At 40.4% G+C, this 16,680-nt stretch overlaps 1 protein-coding gene across 2 annotated transcripts in view; it reads left to right on the top strand.

The window, feature by feature from the left end:
* Positions 1–1,837: 1,837 nt before the first annotated feature.
* The window catches only part of UBE3D (ubiquitin protein ligase E3D), a 186,993-nt gene continuing 172,150 nt past the window's right edge, over positions 1,838–16,680 (top strand). Inside the window, exons 1-3 of one of the 2 annotated variants that reach the window (XM_012001187.1) lie at positions 1,838–1,999; positions 9,567–9,763; positions 13,312–13,402. In XM_012001187.1, coding sequence (XP_011856577.1) covers positions 9,586–9,763; positions 13,312–13,402 — 269 coding nt within the window. In that variant the 5' untranslated portion in view covers positions 1,838–1,999; positions 9,567–9,585. Of the gene's footprint in view, positions 2,038–9,566; positions 9,764–13,311; positions 13,403–16,680 lie in introns of both variants that reach the window. The other variant, XM_012001186.1, reaches the window with a different exon arrangement.

Here is a 16,680-nt window from a genome sequence, read left to right as displayed (position 1 = left end):
CGCCCACGCCGGCGTCGACGTCTGCGGCCTTCGATCCCCGCCCCCGGTCGGCTTCCTGCCTCCCGGCGCTAGCTATTGCCACAGCGCCCTCAAGTGGACTGTCGCTGGAAGCGGCCACGGCTACCAATTTCAGGAGTGGTTAGAAAGGGGGTTAGCAGATGTTTTCATTTGAAGGGATAATAGGAACTGAAAACAGCTTTTAAATATTATTGTAATAGTATCTCAATATTTCATATGAGTAACCTGAGGCCCAGAGAGGTTAGGAGACTTGTGAAGTTAGGAGACAAATAGTTGGTGTCAGATTTGGAACTATTTTGAGTCTAGAGCTCTATCAATCATATCTAGTTACTCCAAGGTAAATTGCACCGTTTTGCAAACACCATGGGGTAAAAAAATGAAAGTTTTTGCAAATACGTAATATATAACAATCTTTTTGCTTATATATTTATAAATATATAACAATCTTTTAAACTAACAAAACAATTATAAAGAGTAAGCTGTGCTAAGGAAGTTGTGTATTTCAATATAATGTGTCAATATTTAAGCATTCAATAGTCTCGGATATTAAAGGAGGAAGATATGAAGAGTTGAAATCATCATCCTTCAAATAAATGAATTACTTGAGACCAAACAGTAGTAAACTTCATTTTTTAAAGTGAGTTGTTGCTTCCATCTATGATTTCAAATTATTGGGATAGATATAATAATTTGTGCATCAACATAATACACTTTAATCACCCCAAATACTGATTTTAGAAAAATTGTCTTAAGCTATTATCTTAAAACATGACAGGATTTATTTATTTAGAATTTATTTATGGTCTAGGCCGGGCATGGTGGCTCACACCTGTAATCCCAGCACTTTGGGAGGCCGAGGCGGGCGGATCTACCAAAAATACAAAAATTAGCCGGGCATGGTGGTGTGCACCTGTAATCCCAGCTGCTCGGGAAGCTGAAGCAGGAGAGTCGCTTGAACCGGGGAGGCGGAGGTTGCAGTGAGTCGAGATTGCGCCACTGCACTCCAGCCTTGGCGACAGAGAGAGACTCTGTCTAAAAACAAAACAAAACAAAAAACAGCAGTTCCTTGTTTTTAAGAAGTCCTATTGTAATTCTACCCTGGTCTTATATTTTAATAGTTTTTCATTATAAGTATTTACTGTGTCAAACTTTTCGAAACTATCTTTTAGTAGTAATGGGATGACAACTTCTCTTAGTTTTTACTTTTGTGAAAGTGAATAGTGGAGCTGTACATACGTAATCATTCTCATCTTCCTTTTTTACCCCCTAAAAAATGGTTAGTCCCTATAGACTTCAGCCATACTCTTTTGCATTAGGTAACAAAGAACTTCCTCATGTTTTTGCACCTGTTTCAATTTTGGAGTTATCCTAAGTTGAGAAGCAATGGCAAGTCAATTCTTTAAAATTTTGTTGCTTTAGACAGAGGCTAACAAATGACCCTTGTTCATAAAGAGACCAAAATAAAGTGGGTTTGGGGCCAGGAATTCTGCTCTTGGATTTCCTGGGGACAAAGTCCACCTGTAACACCTGCCTCCATCACCTCCCTCAGTTCGAGTTAGCCAAAGGAGTGAACCTTGGGTCTGATTTTTATGGTCATTTCCAGGGAGGCTAACGCGCCAAGTCACGCTCAAAAGAAGCAGAGTGGGAGGATAGCTCCCCTCTCGCCGCCCACCTTTCTCAGCGCTGTGGGCCAAAGCCTGGTTTTGAAAATGCGCGCCCCGCCCAGGCCTCAGGGGGTCCCGCGCCTTCTCGGTGGTGTACTCTCCGGCCGGCAGGCGGCGCTGTGAGCCAGTAGGCGGTGTCAGCCAGGAGATCTGTCACAGGCGCCTGCGCCGCCGCGGGGCTGCTGCTGGTTGGTCCGCACGTGGAACCTCTCCTGGTCCTGTTGACCCGGGCCCCTCGGAATCTCCAGCTTGGTCCGGTCCGGGACTGGACGCCCGTCATGGCGGCTACTGCGGCAGAAACGCGCATGTTTCTGGAGGTGCGGAGACAGCTGCAGAGCGCGCTGCTGATCCTGGGGTAAGAACTGGGATTCTAGGCGCAGTACCCAGCTCGCTTTACTGCTGCTCGGGGATCGGGGGCTGGTGAGTCTCTCTCTGTCTCTCTCTGAACGAGGGATTTTGAGTTTCTTCTTGCCAGTTGCGTAGAGCCTCTCGATCACTCAAAGTGAAGCTTTCCCCTGTAGTCGCCTCCGCCACTCCCACCCCTACAGACAGTCTGGTATCTTTGGGTAGCTTTTTAGAAATTCAAGGTCTCAGCTCCACACCAGACTTAGGGAATCAGAACTTATATTTTAACAAGATTCCCAGGAGTCAAATGCACATTAAAATTTGAGGAACAGTGATGTAAAGCACTGTTGGCAGTGCCCGGCGTTTCCAACAAAACAATGCAAAAAATGATTTGTTTGCCTCTCTTCAGGATCCTGCTTACTGGATCAGTTCCTATGTGTGAGGTTCTTGTGTTGTAGATAACCTCGGGTCTTTCCCCCCAAAACTGCTCTTTGCAGAGAAACCACACAATCATTCAATAAACTGAGTTTAATGAACCTTGAAGAAAGGTTGCAGACTTCTTATTGGAGCTCGTTCATTTATTCATCTTCTGCTTTCCAGTGAGAACGGCGAGCTTGTTATTCGCTACACAAACAAATAACTTTTAGGGAAAATGTTCTCTATTTTGTTTGACAGCAGTTTTAATGATTTGTGGTCCCCTTGTCTATTCCTTTGTGATCGCTGTTTCAAACAGAGTAAGTTAAATGTTAAAATCCTGAGATTGTTATTACACAGTGCCACAGGTAGATTGATGCTTAATTTTTTCCTCTTTTCCCTAAATCTGCCAGATATCTGGTGTGGCCGTTTGGAATATGGCATGAGAACTGAGTTCAAATGCTAGCTTCCTCACAAAATTAGAATAATTTAATCTGAATTTCTTCAATCTTGAAATAGGAATAACACTTAGTACTCTGAATGTATTTATTTTTCTCTTTCAAAAATTATGAATTTGGGCAAATATCTCCAATTCTGGTGCACCTTGTAGAGTAATTAGGAACCCAAACTCTACGGAAATAAAACAAAAACCACACACACACAACAAACCCTCCCTTCCTCTCATCCAGGGGCCTTTCACAGTTCCCTTGGACTACTCCCCCTTGTTTAAGCAAGTTACACAGGTGGCTCACACCTGTAATCCCAGCACATTGGGAGGCTGACTTGGGCAGATCACGAGGTCAAGAGATCGAGAGTATCCTGGCCAACATGGTGAAATCCTGTCTCTACTAAAAATAAAAAATTAGCTAGGTGTGGTGGCACGTGCCTGTAGTCCCAGCTCCTGGGGAGGCTGATGCAGGAGAATCGCTTGAACCTGGGAGGCGGAGGTTGCAGTGAGCCGATGTTGCGGCACTGCACTCCAGCCTGGCAACAGAATGAAACTCCGTCTCAAAAAAAAAAAAAAAAGAAAAAAGGAAAAAGAAAAAAAGAAACCTAACTTTGCTGGACTTAGTTTTGCCATTTCTTGAACTACTTATAAATGGATTCATACAGTATATACCTTTTTTTTCTGGCTGCATTCCTTCCATAATATTTTTGAGATTCATTTTCCATCTCTGTGGCTGCATATATCAGTAGTCCATTCCTTTTTCTTGCTAAGTTTTCCATTGTATGAATATACCACAGTTCATTTATCTGTTCTCCTATTGCTGGAGATTTTTCTTGTTTCCGGAGTTTGCTTATTATGAATACAGCTGTCATAACACTGTCATATAAATCTTTTTCTGGACATACATTTTTATTTCCTCTTAGGTAAGTACCAAACAGTGCAATTTCTAGGTCATAGGATAGATGTGTGTGTTACTTTGTGAGAAATTACCAAACAGTTCTCCAGAGTGACTGTACCAGTTTACACATTCAACCAGAAATAAAAAAATGAGAGTTTCAACTGCTTCACATTCTCACCTACATTTAGTATTGTCAGTCCTTTTAGTTTGAACCATTCTAGTGTGTGTAAAATAGTATCTTGTGGTTTTAATTTTCGTTTTACTGATGACTAATAATGTTGAGTGCCTTTTCACTTGCTTTTTAGCAATTCATATATGTTCTTTTTAAAAGTATCGTCTAATTTTTTTGCCGTTAATCAGATTATTTGTCTTGTTTAATTGAGCTCTTTATACAGTCTCAAAACAGGAGCTTTCTCATATAAATGCCTTGTGAATATATGACTGTTCTTATCTGTGACTTACCTTTTCATTTTCTTTTCTTTTTTTTTTTTTGAGACAGGATCTCGCTCTACTGCCCAGGATGCAGTGCAGTGGTGTGATCATGGCTCACTGCAGCCTCAACCTCCTGGGCTCAAGCAATCCTCCCACCTCAGCCTCTTGAGTAGCTGCTATACAAGTGCACGCCACCATGCCCAGCTAATTTTTGTATCTTTTTGTAGAGATAGGGTTTCACTATATTGCCCAGGCTGGTCGTGAACTCTGGACTCAAGCGATCCGCCCACTTTGGATTCCCAAAGTGCTGTGATTACAGGTGTGAGCCACCATGCCCTGCTTCATTTTTTTTATAGTGTCCTTTGATAAACAGAAATTTTAATGAAGTCCACTCTGTCCTTTTTTTTTTTTTCACTTAAGGGTTAGTTTTTTCGGTGTCTTAAATCTTTGCCTACCTTAAGGCTGTGAAGATGTTTTGGCAGGTTTATTTTCTAGGAGTTACATCGTTTTAGCTTTTACATTTTGATCTGTGATCATGTTGAATTCATTTTTGTGTTTGCAATGAGGTAGGGATCAAAGTTCCATTTTTTTGGTATAAGGATATTCAGTTATTCTATCACCATCAGTTGAAAAGGCCATCATTTCTCCCATTAAAATAACTCAGTATCTTCATGAGAAATCAGTTGACTTATACTGTTTGCATAGTGTGTCTTTTCTACCCTTTTAACCTTTCTTATGTCTTTCTGTATAAAGCAAAAAACTGTAAACATACTGTATTTCTCTAAAAATAGCATAAAACTATATGCTATTTTAAAAAATATATAGTTAGGTGATTTTAAATCCGTTCCGATGATCTGTGCATTTTAATTAAAATGTTTAGTCTCTTTTATATTAATGTAAATATTGGTGTTCTTGTTCCTAATTACTATGGTTTGGATGTGTTTTGTCCCTATGTTTTGTCACATTGATCCCCAATGTGGCAGTGTTGAGACATGGGGCCTAGTGGGAGGTGCATGGTTCCTGAGGGCAGATCCTTCTTGAACAGATTAATGCCCTCCCATGGAGATGGGTGGGTGAGTTCTCTCTCAGGAATGGACTAATTCCTGCCATAGTGGGTTCAAAAGGGTCTGGTTTCCTCAGTTTCCATTCACAGATGTAAAGATCTACTTATGTTAAGCCATCTTAGCATTTTGTGATAAACTTTGGCCATTCATTTATTCAATCCACAGATGTTTAATGTGTTCTTACTCTAGTGCCAAAAATTCAAATTCTAAGTGCTGAGAATATAGCCATGAACAGTAACAACAACAAAGACAAAAACACCTGCCTTTGTTGAGCTTACAGTCTAATGGTGGCAGTAGGGAAGAGTTGGCAGAGAATATACAAAATAAATATGTATTTAATAGAAGTGGAGAAAAAATTAAACAAAAAAGGGATGGGGAGAAAAAAGTTACAATGTTTTATTTCAAACGAGAAAGTAACATTTGAGTATTAAACTGTAAGCGGTGAGGTGTAGAACTGACATACCTGGTGGGAGACAATTTCCCTTTGAGAGAAAGTGAGTATGAAAGGGTGCCTAGTTCAGAGAGATGAGGATGAGGTGGGAGAACACATAATAAAAATCTTATGGCATTGTGCTGGTACATGTTTAATAACCTACTCTCCATGAAAATAAACAAAAAGACAAACTGAGGTCTTGATCTGAAGCATTTGTTGATTTCTTTGGTATGAATACTTTCACCATGTATGACCTTCAGCCTACCAACTTGGTGAGGTGAGTTGACCTGCTTTGCAGAACTCCAAGGATTTTAACAACAGGTTCTCCAAAGCTTGTAGCAGCAGGGCCTACTATACCACTGTGACTTAGGAACCATCGAAAGGACTTTAGCTTGTAGTTAGAGTGAGAGATGAAGTCATTGGATAGTTTTAAGCAGGTGTGATACCTGACAGAATACAAGTCAATGGTGAAGAAAGCCTCGAGTATGAAAGTATTGTATGAATTATATCAATCAAACTTAGTCTTAAAGTAGGACATTCTCCTAAAGAACCATCATCCAACCCTCACAATTGGGAAATATGTTGCTACCATCTTACATCATTCATGTTTTGCCGGTTGCCTACAAAATATCCCTAAAAACAGAAGAATCCAGTTCAGAATAATGCATTGCATTTCACTGTCGTGCTTCCTCTGTCTGTTTAAATCTAGAAGAGTTCCTCATTTTCCATTGACTTTCATGGTCCTGACACTTTGCAAGATGCTAGTACAATCATTTTGTAGAATATCCTTCCATTTGGATTTGTCTTATGTTTCTTCAAGACAAGATTCAGATTTTGCATCTTTGGCAGGAATATAACAAGTGACGCTTCCTATTAGGTGGCACATGATTTTGCTTTGTTCCATCAAATTGGTTATGTTAACTTTGAGCACTTAAGTAAGAGTGTCTGCCAGGCTTCTCTACCTTAAAGTTACTCTTTTTCTCTTCATAATCAATAATTGGAGGGTATTCTGAAATTATGTAAATACCGTGTTCCTCATTAGAGTTTCATTTTAGTCAATTATGTGTATCGGTAAGGACACATGATTCTTACTGTGGGTTACTCAGTGGGTTTTATTTTTTATTTTATTCAATGGGCTACTCTTTTGCTCATATTATACCAGACATGGCCAAGGAAGTCCTTTCTGAATGGTTTCTGCATCTTTTTTGATATGTCCCTGTCATTCTTTGATTTCTTCATGTTCTAGCAACATGTTCCAGGCTTATTTCATTCTTTCCCTGTTACAGTGCTAGATGTAGTCATTTTACCAAGGAACTTTGTTTTTGGTTTGTTCATTTCATTTTTTAAAGCAGAAAATGGCCTTTACAAACCAAGATCTGGGCACGAGGTGTACTCATCACTATTGAGTGTTGCTTCTCCCAGAACTAGGGTATGTGTGTATGACTTATATATGATGTTTATGTATGGTTGTGCCTACATACATATGTACATACGTGCATTTACAGCTATCTATATTACCGTATCTATTTGTAAACATTGAAAACCATGACTTCACACAGGTATTTCTACAGGTATTCTGCCCCACCACCATAAGGTCCATTCTAGTTTCCTCCCTTTCTCTTTTTGTAACTCCATTCTCCCACAGTAAGAATCATGGCCCTCATTGTCCTAGTGGCATTTGTTTATTTGGTCAGTTCTCTCTATGTAATTAATAGTCCTCTGGCATCCTTTGCCACCTCCCCCTGCTCATTGTTGACGCTCTCCTCACCTGCTTGGACCCTGTTATGGACTGAATGTTTGTGTCCCCTCAAAATGTACATATTGAAGCCCTAACCCCCAAAATGATGGTGTTAGGAGATGGGGCTTTGGGAGGTAGTTAGATTTAGATGAGGTCTTGAGGGTGGGGCCCCCCGATGAGATTAGTGTCCTTATATGGAGAGGAAGAGGCACCAAACTTCCTTTGTCTGCCATGTCTGTTGTTTAAGCCACCCATCTATGGTATTTTGTTATAGCAGCTGGGCTAACACAGGCTCTGAAACCCCATCCTGAGCTGGCCTCACCTCCTGTTCAGATTTCCTCCTCACCTGTCTTGGGGTCTGACACCCCTGCTGAGTGGTCCTCCTGGTGGATGCCCTCCACAGCCTGCTTGGTTTCTCATATCCATGCTGGGCCACTGTGTCACCATCCTTGCACTGATGCCTCCCTTGCTTGGCCCTATAAAATGACTAAAGTTTTTGGGACTGGGAAGAAATGTGATAAACCAGAGACAGGGTGGCAATGGATACTTAGGAACCCAGTGGTAACCCTTGCGGCACTTGGAAGTGTCAACTCTACACAGTCTAGTTTGAAAGTCATCGAGGCAGCAAACGGACATTGTGTTATTTTTAGAGCAGTGGTCAGAGAACTATGGCCCATTGGCCAAATCCTACCTGCAGCCTGTTTTGGTGCAGCCTGTGAGCTAAGATTTGGATTTTTCTTCTTTATCTTTTTTACTTTTAGACAGGTTCTTGATCTGTTGCCCAGGCTGGCATGCAGTGGCATGATCATGGCTCACTGCAGTCTCCTGGGCTCAGGTGATCCTCCCCATCTCAGCCTCCTGAGTGGCTAGGACTGCAGGTGTGTGCCACTATACCCAGCTAATTTTTAAATTTTTTTTGTAGAGCCAGAGTCTTGCTATGTTGCCCAGGCTGGTCTCAAACTTATGGCTCAAACCATCCTCCCACCTTGGCCTCCCAAAGTGCTAGGATTAGAGGAGTGAGCCACCTCAACCTGCTGATTTTGCATTTTTTAAGGGTTGTTTTTTAAAAAATAAAAATTAGAATATGTATTCTACTTTGAGACCATACATGGCTCATAAAGCCTAAAATATTTACTATCTGGTGTTTCACAGAAAAAAAGTTGCTGACGCTTGTTTTAGACGATCATTATTGCTTAAACATCATTTCTTGAAATTGGACTTTTGACTCGGGTTTGAAGCTGTTGTCCCTTCAAAAAACTCAGGTGCTTAATATCCTGTATTGCTAATCAAGTGCAGATCCATATGCTTTGAAAAGGAACTAGCCAGAAAGTAGTTGTAGGATTTTCTAAGGCAGATTTCTGAGGCCTCACCAAGATTCACACCTGAACACATCGTCTGCCCTGTGTACTCAGATGACACTCAAGCAAATGACTTGCTCTCTGCACTTAGTTGACACCATGTGGATGGCCTGCTGTCTGCACTTAATAAGGAGCCATGGTACTTTGTACCTCTGTTGCAATGCTAAGCCTATTGCAGTTTCAGAGAAGGGTCATTTCCATACATGCCTTTGTCCCCTGTATACATTTGACATCTGGGGGCTTTTGATAGGGACTGTGTTTTACTCTTTATTGCCTATACTGAGTAATTTTTGTTTACTGTGAATTGTATTAGTAAGTCCTTTCACACCTGATATTCATACATCACTATATTGTTTTCCTCGTTAATTCCTTTTCTTAAAATTGACAAATTTTTCTCTTGTATGTTTGTTTCACCAAATCTTGGTCTCTTTATTAAAATCTTCTATATGAAATAACAGTACTTTGCTCTGATTTACTATAAAACGTTATTTTAGTGCTCTTCTCAGAAGGAAGAACCAAAAGTCTGTCCCAGAACTTGCATATTACGGTGACAATGAAGGGCACTCTCTGACCAGATCTAAATCTAGTGTAGGTTGCTTTCCTTTATGATCTGCTTGCTGCTGTTTTTCTGGGGCAGTGACTTTAGAGCCTCTATTGAAGAGGAACAAAGAGATCCTTGGCCATATTTGTTTCTTTCATCATGTGGTTTTCATTATGAGAAATAATTTGTTTGGGTTTTGTTTTTAATTACCAGAGAACCGAAAGTAGGAGGTATGCCCATGGATGTTTCCATAATGCCATCTTCACTCCAGATGAAAACCCCTGAAGGCTGCACAGAAATCCAGCTTCCAGCAGAGGTCAGGCTTGTACCTTCCTCTTGCCGTGGGCTACAGTTTGTTACTGGAGATGGACTGCACCTGCGGCTGCAGGCGCAAGCAGAATTAGGCACAAGTGAGTAATATTAGCACTTCTGCTTCTGTATTTACCTTTTAGTTATGAACCAAGGTGATTTTTCCTTTGATAACTTGACCTTTTCCCAGGTGAAGGGGTTGAGAAGCTGTAGGGTCTTTGTCAGCCTTGCCAGTTATTGGCTGTATGCAATTGAACATGTTACTTAACCTTTATGAGGCTTCCTCCCTCCCTTCTTTCTTTTCCACCCACAGCAAAATTGAGCAGAAGGTGTAGAGATTTCCCATTTACCCACTGCCTTGTTTCTTTAATTGTAAAATTTTCTGGCTCACAGATGGGAAGATTAAATCAGATGGCAAGTGTATAAGGCCTGACTGCTTTTAAAGCATTACATGGAAATTTATTCAGTCAGCAAATATTTTGGTTTGTGCTATGTGCTAGGCATCAATCTAGGTGCTGGGGATACAGAATTGAACAAGGTAGGGGAGGTGTCTGCTCTCATGGAGCTTACATTCTAATTGGTAGGAGCAGATAATGAGCAAACAATTTAAATATTAAGAAAAGTGTTATGATAATACAAAACAGAATAATGGGATAGGGAGTGACTCGTGTTGGCTAAAGGATGATCAGTGAAGGCCACTGTGACGAGGTGATGGTTGACCTGAGTCCTGAATAAGGAAATCCTATCCATGTGGTGACAGTTCCAAATAGAGAAAACAGTACACAAAGGATCGTGCAGTTGAGTTTGATACTTAATTTGATTTTGATTTTTACTATGCCTGTTATATTTACAACATTTTGTAACTGGTATAATGATTCGGTAAGGCAGTAGAAAATTTGCTTTTTCTAAGACCTCAGGGTTATTTATTGAATAAAATTATTGGCTCATTACATCTATTACAATAGATGTACTATATACTTTGGGGGATTAAAATTATGTTAAAGGGGGAAACAGGCTGTAAAAGACTTATGTTTATTATCAGAGAAAGATTGTAATTCTTTCAGCTGCACACTGACACTTCACTGCTGCCTCATCTGTAATAAACCTTTTATCTGAGCAGTGTGGATCCTGGAGATGGGGTCAGCAGGAGTGTTTGGAAGAGCCATTTAGAAGATGTTGAGTATTCCCCTGAGTCTCTATTGTGGGCTTTTGTGAGGAAAGAGAAGATAGAGAGGGTTTCATTTCTTTTTTGCTGGAGAGCAATGTTTGCTCAAGTCCTGGGTTAGTGAATAACTGGTTTGAGTTGGACAGGGTTGGTTTTAGGAACAAGGGGTAGGGAAAAGAGATGGATGTCATGGCATTTAAATATTATAGGATGAATACTAGGAATGACTGTTGGAATAACCACCAAGCTGGGAAGTAGACTCCCTGAGTGCACCGAATAATGGGCAGAGAAAGTCTTGTTTCAGGGAGGAGGCCATGGGAGGCTGGATGTTGTGTTGTCATCACCTTCTCCTTCACAACAGTTACCTCTTTTACAAGAGTAACCACAGCAGGAATTTTGTGTTGGATCCTGAGATTTGGGAAAGGCAAGCATGAAAGCCATAGTGGAGTGTTTTCTGGGGCTGTGATGTTAGAGATGGAGGAATAGAGACCACCAGGGACATAGTATTGGGTTTTTGCCCATCCATATTCTGTATTCTGTAACTGAATATACAAATCAAAACCGGAATTGTTTTTAAAAATTTAAATCCAGAAACATTGTTTAAACTATAGGACAAAATAAATTGATTGCTATGTGCTGATTGGCATATTTTTTGTGTTCATTGGTCTCCTATTTCTTTACACTTTTAATATATTTTACTCAAATGTCTGAAAAGGAAAACTACCAAAGGCCTGATCCGTAGTGCGTGAAAGAGTATGCAAAACAGATTCCTCAGCACTTAATTGCCTGAGTGCTTTCCATATAATAGATGGTGTATAAATATTTGCGGAATGAATAAATATGAATAGATGTGTACTGGTGTGAACTTGAATCAAACTTTTGTAGGAAGTGACTTGAAAGTTTTAGCATTCAGTTTGTGTTTCAGCGTTTTTAAAAAGATGACTTTTCAATGCTAAGAACACCCTTTTAAGGACAACTATAGCAAACATCATACTGGTATACTGCTATTTTGAGTGTCAAACTGTGACCCTCAATGTGGAACTGGCTACAGTAGGATCTATTACAGCACGCGCATTAGCTTGATCCCCGGCAGCAACACTCTCCCAGGATTCCTCTATATCAGAAGCTCTGAGTTTTAAACCCGACCCAGTGCATCATGCTGGGTGACCAGCAGAGGGTAGTGTTTCACTGAAAATTTGTTTGTGGGTCTGGAAAGAATATTTTGGATTCCTAGGTCTCCTTTTAATCTACTCAAAGTTAAAGAATAATACTGTTAATTTCACCTTAGTGCTATAGGGATTTCTGACCACCCCTTAAAAACTGTTAAGATTTTTAATTGCCAAGGCATAAACCTTCTAGCATCAGTTTTTTTAATCTTATATACAGAAAAACACAAACCAGATCCACATTGCTTGGTTCTGATGGATAGGAGCTCATTCGTTTAATTAGATTTTTACAGACATATTTTAGTTGTTTCTTTTAAATGAAAGTTTCCTTATTTCATAAAAGAAATAATGGAAACTAAGGGAACATGCTGCCTTATGCTGCTCTTACCATAGTGTGAGAAATATACATTTTTCCCCACAGCTTTCAATGTTTTACCATAGCTTTCATTAGACATTGACTTTTGCTCTGGAATAACTGGACTCTTTTTGGAGCCATTCCATTCCCAGGGAGGTGTCCAATAAACATTAGTTTGAGATCTTTGTTCATTTGGTAATATGCTAGATTGGACATAAACCTTGTTTAAATAAAATTAAACTCAAATTTGGCTGGGCATGGTGACTCACGCCTGTAATCCCAGCACTTTGGGAGGCCGAGGCAGGTGGATTAAGAGGTCAGGAATTCAAGACCAGACTGGCCAAGATGGTGAAACCCCATCTCTACTAAAAATACAAAAATTAGCCGGGCGTGGTGTCGGGCACCTGTAATCCCAACTACTCAGGAGGCTGAGGCAGAGAATTGCTTGAACCCAGGAGGCGGAGACTGCAGTGAGCCAAGAGCGTGCCACTGCACTCCAGCCTGGATGACAGAGCAAGACTCTGCCTCAACAACAACAACAAAAAATGAAACTCAAATTTAAGAGCTCTATTTGTTCACACCAATGAAACACGATTGTGAGACATAGCAGAGGAAAGCTGAGAATGTTGGAGAGCTATGTAGTTAGCTTGATGAGAAGGAAATAGTTCTTTTTCACTCATCCTTAATGTTGGTATTTATAGAATGAGAGAACTAACAAATGCTACATGCATAATCTAGGGGAGCACCTAGCTCTGGAACACTTAGCAAAATCTGTTGTTTTCAAAAACACTTCACAATATTTGCTTCTGCTTGAGTCATCAGATAGTATTAATTAAATGTGTACTTCTGGGTGGATCATAAACTGTTTATGGATGGTAATTTATTGTGGCTATTGAACTGTTTAAGTATGATAATATATTTGTTTCAATCTCTAAGATGAGCTATTTCATTGACTTCCTTTAGAACTGATTTCAATGTTTAATCAAAGCTCGCAAGCCCAAGAATGTTGCACATTTTATTGCCAATCCTGTGGTGAAGTCATAATAAAAGACAGGTAAGGAATATATTTAACACTGATTAATTCCATGCCTGGCAATGGTTATCTCTTTTTCTATCAGAATTTTTCAAGAAATTGCCAATGGGGTAGTATATGGCCTTAAAGTGAGAGCCAGCTTAATGTCACTTGGAACAAAATCAGCCACAAAACTTGCTAGCAATCAGAGTGATTAGCTCTTAGGGATATAAAGGGGAGCACTAGGATGCTGGCTTTGAGAGAGGAGAGCTTATCTCGGCTGAAAACCTGTGCTGATCACTGAAGCACCTCCCTCCTGAAAAGAAACATGGGACCCGTCACATGTTTCATCCAACACGATGCTGAGTGACATTTTCCACATTTTAGTAATTTTTTCCACATAACAGAAGCTTTTGCACAAAAACTTTTTATTTGAACTATTTTTATCAGTGCCTTTCTAAAATCCATTTCCTATTTCTCCTGCTTATTAAAACAGAGCATACAGAGCACAAATGAACCTTTTCTCAATGATTAGGTTAATTTTATTATTTATTCTTGCCATGTGCTGTGATTGCCCTGTTGAGATGGGAAGGACTCTTTGCTGGTTTTTGTTGTTGTTGTTGTTGTTGTTGTTGTTTTTGGCGGGTTTTTTTTTGCAGTCCCAAAGGCTTTTTAATTTCTTTTTTTTTTCTTTTTTTGTCTTCTTTCTTCCTCATGTCAGCCTTCTTGTTTCTTGGGCACAAACCCTTCCCCCTAAAACTTCAGCCACGAGTCATTCATAGGCTGGGGAGACAGATTAAATCCTAATTATTGTTAATAATATTTAAAGAATTTAGAGTTCTTTATTAGACGGGTTTCCTGAGCCAGGTTCCTAAGACTTATAAGTAAGTGAATCCTTCCCATCTGAAACCTGCTTCTCTTCCGGTGTTCCTTATCTCAGTAATGCTGTACTTCTGCCTGTGTCCTCAAGGTAGAAACCTGGTGTAGACAGAAGTTCCTCCCTCTGGAGGCAGAGGAGTCCAAGCTTTCAGATTCCCCGAACTATACTGGAAGATGAAGAACTGTCTTGGGCTACGCATAAAATACACTAACACTAACAATAGCTGATGAGCTTTAAAAAAATTGCCAAAAAAATCTCATGTCTTAAGAAAGTTTACGTATTTGTGTTGGGCCACATTCAAAACCTTTGGGCCATATGCTGTAACGTGGATCAGCTTGCTCTAAGGGGCTCCCCCCATAAATGGTCAGTTGCTAAGTTCTTTTGTTACTTTTTTCATAGCATGTCTAACATAAGTCCACTTTCCTCCACCCCAGTGCCTCTACCTTAGTTGAGGCCACTGTCTTCTCACCTAATTACACTTGTTGCACCAGCTCCTCATCCACTGAGCCTCCCTGTAGTTTTGTCCTCTCGTCTGACCTATTTTAGCACAACTGAGTAATTGTTCTCAAATGCATCAGGCTCTACTGGTCAGACCCCTCCATGACTCCCTGTTTCTCCAGTATAAATTCCAGAAACATGCTACATTAGGACCTTTATGAGTTTACCTCTATTTACCTCTCCACCCTCACATTTTATATCTTTCCCAACCTATTCCTCCTCCCCCAAAAAACATGCCATTATTGACTGGCGTTCTGTACGCAGCTCTGGTGATCAATGTGCAGCCCTATAGTCTTTTCATGATTTTTTTTCACCCTGGGGCCTTATGAAAGTGACTTCCTTTCCTGGAGGAATGCACCCCACACCCTCTCTCCCCCTGGTTGGCTCCTACCTGAACTTCAGAATTCAGCTGACAGGACAGGTACCGTTATGAGCCTTCTGTCAACCCTGGGTTGGTTTAGGTGCTCCTCTAAGGTTTATTTGCCTGTCTTCACAACTAAACTGTAGGCTTTCAGAGTGCAGATAATCTTCTTATCCCCTGTATCCTTTATCCCTACTCTTTTGAGAGTGCAGTACAGTGTAGACCCTTCTGAGTCTGTCTAGTAGTACAGACTCAGAAGCCGGAGTAACTAGGTTTGCACCTGACATTTACTAGCTGTGTGACTCTGGGCAAGTTACTTAAGCAGTCTGTGCCTCAATTCTTTTATTGCAGAAATGTGGCTAACAGTAGGACCTATCTCATAGGGTTGCTAGGAGAATTGAGTGAGTTTAAGTGTTTATGACAGTGCCTGGCACGTGGCAACGTGGCAAGCATTCCATATGTATTAGCTACTGCGATAATTACCGTTCTTATCATCATCATCATCATCCCCATCCGCAGCATCAGGCACTGTCCCTCGTAAATAGTGTGCTCTCAATCAATTTTTGCTGGGTTGAATTGAATAAACGTTGACATGTTTGTTTTGGCCTTCTACCAACCTCTCTTGCTTGCTTCCTGATTTCTGGCAGTGTCCCAGGTAGATGAGATGGCACAGAGTTACTCTGGCATAAGTGAGAGGTTACAAATGGAAGATCCTCAGAGTGACTGTCTTGAGTAAGAAATGAGGTGACTTTAAATTTGCAGAGGAGGGAACCTCATCTTTGCTTGGATTACCTAAGTGTTGAAGTTACTGCATGTACTTGGTGACAGGCCCACTTTATCCTGAAAGGTTCAGGGGATCTCAGTTTACACTGTAGTTGAACCAAGAGTGTTTTCCTTCTCTCAGTCTATTTTAGGCTTTGGTTGAATTCTCAGATGAAGTTTCTGAAACATTCATTCCTAGACAACAATGGGGATTCCTAGAAGTTACAGTTGGAACATGTTAAATCAGTGTAACAGTATTTCTGGGTGCTGCTTGCAGTAAAGGATATGCTGGCTCATTATTGGCGGTTATTTGTGTTACATTGGAACGGATGATAATATGAAAAATCTTGTATCTGTTGCCCCCATTTTTTCTGTTCAGGAACTGTATCTTCTGTGTCAGTCCCTTTTACAGTGATGGAACTGAGAACTAAAAGGGCAGCACTCACTCTCCCTAACCCTGACCATCGTCTGGCCCTGAAGGCAGGAGCAGGAGAATGGGACCTGGGTTTGAAATCCAGCTTCATGACTTAGTAGCTGGGAAGTTGTGTTTGTACTACCTCAGGTTCTTCTAATACAGCCTTCTAATAAGGCCTATTTTCCAAACTTGTCAAGAGAATTAAAGGATATAACATATGTAATAGTTAATGCTCAACAAGGTCTTTTAAATTGGTTTTTTAGATTTCTACACTCTTTTCCAAATTGTTCTTATTAGCAAACTAGCAAATTATCTAGTTTAGTGTTTCAAACCTTTTTGTTTCAAGACTGTGATTCGCATACTCTGCATGTGCCAAGGAAATGAATTCCCTTTCTCTTTTTCTC

Source organism: Mandrillus leucophaeus, unplaced genomic scaffold, assembly GCF_000951045.1.
Source record: "Mandrillus leucophaeus isolate KB7577 unplaced genomic scaffold, Mleu.le_1.0 Scaffold652, whole genome shotgun sequence".
Classification (NCBI taxonomy): Eukaryota; Metazoa; Chordata; class Mammalia; order Primates; family Cercopithecidae; genus Mandrillus; species Mandrillus leucophaeus.
Note: the sequence above shows the minus strand (reverse complement) of the source record. Positions and strands in the feature narration are given on the sequence as shown.